This window comes from Aspergillus saccharolyticus (genome assembly GCF_003184585.1).
Source record: "Aspergillus saccharolyticus JOP 1030-1 unplaced genomic scaffold BP01scaffold_55, whole genome shotgun sequence".
Taxonomy (NCBI): domain Eukaryota; kingdom Fungi; phylum Ascomycota; class Eurotiomycetes; order Eurotiales; family Aspergillaceae; genus Aspergillus; species Aspergillus saccharolyticus.
In genome coordinates, this window is record NW_020290665.1 from 135,850 (window position 1) to 143,451 (window position 7,602).

The following is a 7,602-nucleotide window of genomic DNA, read 5'->3' on the forward strand; positions in this document are numbered from 1 at the left end:
CCCTCCATCAATCCAATTGAAGGGGGGGCTGAGAGTCGGTGAAGAACCAGAATTGCACATCTCCCGTCTGTCAAGCCTAATGGTAGTGATGACACAATTGCCCTTCCCTCTGTCGAGGCAAACAACGGGCAGGCGGACAGAACACCAGCAAGATTTAGGTCCTGATGCATCTTAATTGAGTGTCATGCAGGGGGAGGAATACGCCTGGAAAAGCACTGGGCAGGCAGCCCTCTCTACTCCGTACAGTCTACTTCCTACACACTAGGGTGATTTGACTAGCGTCCGCAGGGAGAGTTCTCTTTTTCGATTCCTACCTCGTAAATCCACGGCAAATATCTGACTGGTAATTATGAGTGAAGCCAAAGTTTTCTAGAACGGTGGCAAAGAAGTTAATTCAATCCATCAATACTAATCCTTATTGCCGGTGGTGGCGGATCACCGTCTGTGTGTAAGTATTTTCCGTCGCCGCGCGCCTCCCACCTTCACCTCTACGGTTCGAGGTAAATACCTCATCATCAATCGATGATTCAACCACCAGCCAGCCTGGGGGGTATTTGGGATGTACAGTAAATCACACCGCACACTTCACCAAGTAGTTACCTGGCAAAGATGTCTACCTTATCCACTTGAAAAATGGCTCACCTCCCCCCTCCCTAAGTCCAATAGGTTTCAGGTAGCAACTTTCAATACCTCCTACTTACTAACTTAGTCCCCGGGCAGTGCTAAGCACGCCGTACTATACAATTACCTGTCATGGGTACTGCAGTGATTAAATCATCGCATCCATCGTTCTCCATCCAGCCTTCCGCCAAATCGCACCAATGAAGACCCAGGCGGTGACCACACGCATGTTTGGCAGATGACCACCTCGGGTACTGCGCGTACTGACCAAGTAAAAATTACCCACCCTCGTTTTGGGCAGAAACACAACCGGCCAAAAGACGCGCCTTATCAGTGACAATCAAGATCCATCCATCCATCAATCAATCAATCGATTTGACAGTAGTAGTCCGTAGGTAGAGATCGAGACTGGACTCTTGGATGGAGTCTTTTGGGTTGCCCACAAACCACCGCATCCACATCCACCACCACCACCACCACCCAAGCAAACCCACTTTCCCACCCCCACACCTTGTTCTTTTTCCCTTTAAAGGTGTCAGGTACGGACACGACAGGGATATACACCTGGCGTAGTAGTACCGTATGGAGAGATAGATCACAATTCCCGATCGGGTGGGATTTTGGAAACTGTGATTAATCACACAAACTATCGAGTGATGTGATGTGCCTTGGAAAAATACTCACTTGTATAGTAAGTATCTTAACCCCATGTGTTTCAGTGGGGTGAAATCTAAGTAGGTCTCCATCTATTTGCACGATCTTTACTATTTCATGCGCTGTCTAAGTACCACGAGCACTCTCCTCGGAATATTACTACTACATGTTGTATCGAGTTCAATGGTCGAATCACAATACCAGCTCTTCCTTGAAAAAAAAAAAAAAAGAAGCACCTCTGATGAAATATGCACACCGGATGGTTCAATGAGCTGTACGCCGACTCTGCAATCTCGTGACCGTCCATGGTTTGAAGCTCTGTTGGCCCACCTCTTGCACAGATACTGTTTGCCGATAAAAAAATATACACTGGCTGTACGAAGTACACGAGTGCAGACCAATATCGAGCTGACACCAAGCCCACTGCATTCGCTACTACAAAGTCAAGTCCCTAATGTTCTCTCGCCAGGGCAATCACCATTGCAGCCTACCAAGTGAGAGAAAGACATGTGGCACTGTGAGGCGGGGGACCAGGGTGAATGAACTAATTATATCCTGAAGCCTGCCAGGGCACGCTACTGATGCCTAAGGCAATAGGGCCGACAGCCTCTTCTGAGACAGGTGCGGTCAAGGGCAAAATGGTCGGAATGAGGAATTCTGTGAGTTGGAATCTTGAAAGTGAGTTTATTTCACTGGTCTAACCCATGGTTTTGGGGATTCCATTCACTGATTTTCTTGAAATAGTTACCAAGTATAACAGGGGGCGTGCCCAATGGATTCACAAACGACCAACCGCGTGACCAGCATAAGAGCTAAAACAGCATTCGATAGTCTTTGGATGTCTGCTACGAAGAACACCACGTTGGCATGGAGTCTAGACTACAGAGCTTTTTCATACATATCGGACAGAGGCTTCGTTAAAAACTTATCAAGAGGTAATAGTACAGTCCAAGTATGGAACTAGAATAGGAAGGGGTATAAACGGAAACATGAACGAGGGTTAAGAAAATGTGAACATGTACGAAAGGGAGAAAGGGTAGGTGATCAAGGCAAAAGGATATCAACGGGATGACTGAATGAGCTGGAGGTGCTTCCTGGGGCCTCTCCATGCAGCTCAATGTCAGCCGGACCACGGAGACTCATCACAAAAGATGGTATACGCCCAAGTGATCATCTAACCAACTGCGGTGACCAATTACTATACTCAGCAATGTATTCGCTGAACGATCATGCCGAATCGCATCATATCTTTCGACAGGCGGAAAGCAAGTGATGTCATCCTGCCCCCTCAGATCATGTTCGCTGTGGCGTGATGTGCTGCTGCGTTTCGGGGTTGGACCTTTTCGGGAGAGCTTGCTCTGGCTTCGTCTTCGTCTAATCGTCGTCTCCATTCAGCCAGGCTGTCACTCAGCCCCGTCTCTTTCGTTGGTGTTCGATCAAAATCGGACTGCGTGCTTAGCCGATAGTTGCGATTGGTGCTCTCCCAGTGGCTGCGCAGAGCTTCCAATTCATTCGCTAACGAATCCAAAGCCATTGAATTACGATTGTCTGGGAAGGCATCATCTTGAGACACAGTGCTATCGGCCCGGGACCGACGGCTTGCAGCACCAATGGTGTTGCTTGAGGCGTTGCTATGGGTGCGAGAAATGCCATTCATCTGCACCGGCTGCGATTGGCGACGATATTGTCCGACAGACGCCTCGACCTGGTCGAGAAGCATGGTCACTTTCTGCTCGGCATCAGAGGCCCGATTCTCGAGTAAGGCGTTCTCAGCCTTAAGTTGCTCCAACTCCGCGCGACTCCGCTCAGCAGCTGCCGCGAGCTCTTGTTGCACGTGCTCGAGCTCGGATTGAGATTTAGTCTTGTCAGCCTCGAGCGCAGCAAGATCGTCCCTGAGCCTTGCGACCTGCTCTTCCAGAGCGGCGATTGAGGCTGATGATTGCTGCTCAAGGTCCGAGATAGACCCCTCAAGCCTGGAACGTTCGGCCTCCCAGTCAGCTGGGGCTTCCGACAACCCATTTGAGGCTTCCGCCAGGGCGGACTGTGCCTCGTCCAAGTCGGACTGAAGCTTAGCATTTTGAGACTTGTACCTGGCCAGTTCGTCTTTCATGCGCTTTAGCATCTTCTCAGTGCCCTTGACATAATGTACAGCAGACTGATAATCGTTCTCAAGCTGCTCCAGCTTTTCTCTGTACGTGCGGTCGGCCTCTTGTTCACGAGACTCGAAAGACGACTTCAATTCTTCGTGAGCTTTGATGCTAGCAGAAAGCTGCTGTTCCAACTCGCGGAGTCGACCTGCCTCCGGTGTGCCGAAGCGAGACCCAGGGGACTCGAGGTGAGGCGAGCGACGGCTATCAGAGTATGAAACGCCCCGCTCACCAAGAAGGTCTTTGAGGGCAGCATGTTGCACAGCTAACGCTCCCGCTTCGCGATGGTGGTTCTCCAACTGCGCTTTCAGCTCACGATTGTCAGCGGCATGAGTTTGGCTTTCTTTCATGGCGGCCTGAAGTTGCCTGCGAAGTTGTAGGCCTTCCCGGCTAGCCTGCTCCTGGTATGCCTCCAACCCAGCGATCCGCTCCTCTGCGCGACGAAGCTTTTCGGCCGCCTCATTCGCAGCTGCTTGGCTGGTCTTGGCCAACTCGTTGGCTCTCTCAACCTGAGCTTCCAAGACGGATACACGCTGGTCGGAGAGAGAGCGAAGAGTGGTATCCGAGTCAAAGGACGAGGCGCGATCGAGTCCGGACAGGAATGCGTTCTTGTGCGTCTCTGCTTCCTTGGAGTGGATCTCGATGAGCTCTTCCGCGTTTCTCAGGCGACGAGTAGCATTTTCGAGTTCCGCAGTTCGCTCTTCGTGCTCCGACCTCAACTGAAGAAGCTTTCTCTCTAGTCCCTCCCGACGCTCGCGCTCGTCATCCAGTTGTCGTTCGAGGAGAGCGGATTTGTCAGAAGAAGCGGTCACCGCTTCTCGAAGACTGCCGAGATTATTGCCGTAGTCTCTCAGTCGGGACGTAGACTCTTCTAGCTTCTGCGTCAATTCTTCCTTATCGAGGGTCAATTGTTTCACAGCGGACTCGGCTTCAGAACGCAGCATCGACTCTTCCCTGACAGATGCCTCGGCCTGATGAAGCTCGGCTCTAAGACTTTCGGCTTCCAATTTGCTATTGTTCATTTCAAGTTCCGCTAGTCTCCGTCTCGTCGCCTCACAAGTCTCTTCGGCCAATTCTCTAGCCCGCTTTTCCTGTTCGTACTCGGTCGTCATCATTTCGAGCTTCGACTTGAGGTCGTTCTGAGAGGCAAGTGCCAAAGCTAGTCTTCTGCTGATTTCCGTGCTTCGTTCCGAAATGGCTTCATCCGAGTCCTGGGCGGGTCCATCAGGCTGCGGTGTACCTCTTTGACTACCGCCGTGAGCTGCCAACTTGGCACGGGAGTAAGCCGCTTCATTTACAGCGACATCACGCTGGTGTTCAACCTCGGCAACCCTTTTTGACGCAATAGCTGCCTGACGATCCACGGTGGCTTGCATCTTGGCAAGCTCTGCTCTCATGGCAAGAAAGGCTTCGATCAAAGGGCGATCCTCGTCCGTCAATGCGTCCGCGGCACGCTCGTCCATCACGGGACTATTCGCTGAGTTCGGCGTGTACCCGGCCTTCTTGGCTAGGGCAAGCTCAGAAGCATACCAGGCGTTGCGATTCTTCACTGCTTCTAGTTCCTTGATCAGTGCCTCTTGATGAGCAGTCAACCGCGGAGACCGCGGCTCGTCTCCGGACCTAGAATTACGATAGTTGCGAGACTCTATTGAGCCGTCAATGCTGGCATTACGACCTAGAACGGACTCATCAGCGCTGTCCATGGAGCCGCGCTGCCGGTTGTGTCGTAAGGACCGTTGCCGAGCCGGTGCACTGATTAATGGGGCAGCCTCACCGGCCTCCATGGCCTTGGCAGACATCCTGGATTGTTGTTGAATAGGCGTACGTTGACTCGATGGCGGAGTGGTTGAGTCTTGGACCGGCTTGGAGTCTTTCAATGAGTCTCTAGCAGCTGGTGATTCCCTGTCCGTTTCGGGTGCCACGGCGCGAACCGTATCCACTGGAGGGCCTGCATAAGCACGCTCATTCTTAGGAGGAGTTTTGCTTCGGGGGTTGATGACATGCTGAGGGCCATTGCCCCTCGGCCCGGGGGTGGGAGCTTGCCCCGGGGGAGGTGGCCCTGATGGTGGTGCCTGGGCTATAGATGCTCTAGGCAGCCGGGATCCAGGTCCTGAGTTAGGTCCGATGTCTGCCGGTCTGCCTGTCGGACTCGTCACCACGTTCTCCCTCGGCTGTGCCCCTGGTCCTCGCCGTTGCTGTTCGGGGTGCTGATGTTGTGCTTCACGAGAAGACCGCCCAGTCGGCTGAGCGGAGCGGTCTCCGCTCATCTTTCGCATCGTCTGGATTGGTGCCCTCTCCCCACCTTGGTTCTCGGCCGGGTAACGGATCTTGGCAGTATCAAGGACGTATGCCATGCTAAGTTCGATTGGGTCGCGTGGTGCCGAGCTTGGCTCGCCAGCCAAGACAATAATCTGTTTCCCAAATGCTGTCATACTATGACCGGATCTAGGAGACGGCGCGGGACCCATGTTCTGGAAGGAATACCATCGTCGTGTCGTGATGCGAAAAGCCGCGAGATCGCCCAGATCAATACCTTCGTCCGTTCGGCCTCCGAAGATATACATCACGTCGTTCACAATAGCTGCAGCATGTCCCTCACGAGGTGTCGGAATGAATCCGACGCAATCCAATTGACTCCAAGCATTGACACGTGGGTCATAGCACCACACATCATTGAACCATTGCACACCGTTTGTTCCTCCAAATCTAGCTCAATATTAGCATATACACGTACAATATCCGTAGTGATACCACTCATGACACTCAGGAAGATGGGTACCATACAAGTAGAGGCGGTCGTTGAAGCTGACGATCGTATGATTAGTTCTAGCGGGAGGGATCTGTCCCGGAGGTGGTCCGCCTTCGTGGCTGTTTCGAATCAAGAACTCCCACTTGTTCCCCGGGTTCTGGAGTTGATTGAGATCGAACGCAGCCAAGTCGTTGAAAAAGAAACCCTCGACCTGACCACCAAAGACATAGAGTTTAGATCCTAGGATGTTGAGTGTATGGCCGTAACGTCCGGCGGGCCGAGGCCCAGGAGGGATGGATCTGGACCATTGGCGGGAGGCTGGATTTGTCAGACCTGCACGTTTCCTGAAACTGACATCGGGGGCTAATGAGGGCAGAACATACAAGTATTCAGTAGATAGAGGGTATCATCCAAGGTGTCGCTCTCGTCTACCTTGGTGTCACCACCGAACACGATGAAAGCGTTGCCAACCAACAAGCTCGCGTGGCCGACGCGGGGCCCCGGCCCTTCGGAGACGGTAGCAATGGGAAAACAAGACAAAGTTCCCCCACTACTTTCCATCATCCAGAGATCCCCCTTCACAGTTGACCCGTCTATTAAGCCGCCCATCATGTAGATGTCACCTTCTTTTGACGCCACCGCGTTGATCGCTGCTCCATATCGCGGGAATGGGATATTTTGAGCATTCGAGAAATTGAGTCGCCTTTGGGACCAGGGATAGAGCGATGCACCGGGGCTATTGTTCGGGGAGGTGTTGTTACTGTGTGTCGGCGGAGGTTGCTGCGGTCGTGGACCCTGTGATCGTGTACCAAACGTAAATTAGCCATGAGATCCTCGAAGGGAGGCGCTCATATTGCCGCTTGACGAGTGCACGAGAAATGGAGCATATCTCAAGGGAGGCTTGGAAGACTAACCTGCGACTCGGACTCGGCCCTCTGTCGCAAGCGCGGATGGTCCGGGCTGTTGGTGCCGTTCAGCGAGTTCAGGGAATTATTATAGCTGCTGCTAGGAGTCGGGGTCTGCGAATGAGCCGAATCTCGTTCCTTCTGCGCGGTGGGTGCAGTCGCAGGTGGGTTTGCGGGAGTTCCTTCGGAACTATGGTTACCTCTGGTCGCCGGAGGTAGCCCAGAACCCTGCTGGTGTTTCTTCGATTTAAAGAGGAATGCCATCGTTATAAGTGAGTCGTGAACGGTCGTTTCGAGCGCAAGTCAGCTAGAAATACAGAGAATAGGAATTGAGACGGAAGAAGCGAATGCCCGCTTCACGACGCCTCTTTTTTTGCCAGCAAAACCTCAATTGGTCTGGAACTGAGAGAAATAGTAGTGGTGCGAGCGAGCGTCCGCACAACGAGCAAATGGCGCCAGGCTCTAGAATGGGTTGAAGGAGTGTCTGTCGGACGAAACCGACGTTGCTTAGCAGGGAGCGGCCGGA

General features: G+C 52.7%; 2 protein-coding genes across 2 annotated transcripts; one reads left to right on the plus strand and one right to left on the minus strand.

The window, feature by feature from the left end:
• The first annotated feature begins 1,252 nt into the window (after positions 1 to 1,252).
• Positions 1,253 to 1,973, plus strand: BP01DRAFT_190536 (uncharacterized protein). The gene has a single exon (XM_025570944.1). It carries the CDS (start codon positions 1,393 to 1,395, stop codon positions 1,771 to 1,773), a length of 381 nt encoding a protein of 126 aa, XP_025426959.1. The 5' UTR covers positions 1,253 to 1,392; the 3' UTR covers positions 1,774 to 1,973.
• A 217-nt stretch (positions 1,974 to 2,190) lies between these two features.
• Positions 2,191 to 7,340, minus strand: BP01DRAFT_419095 (putative cell polarity protein (Tea1); the record flags this gene model as incomplete). The annotated part of the gene is made up of 4 exons (XM_025579379.1): positions 2,191 to 6,128; positions 6,207 to 6,489; positions 6,555 to 6,951; positions 7,086 to 7,340. The coding sequence occupies 4 exons, from the start codon at positions 7,338 to 7,340 to the stop codon at positions 2,564 to 2,566; spliced, it is 4,500 nt and encodes a 1,499-aa protein (XP_025426960.1). The 3' UTR covers positions 2,191 to 2,563.
• Between the last annotated feature and the right edge of the window lie 262 nt (positions 7,341 to 7,602).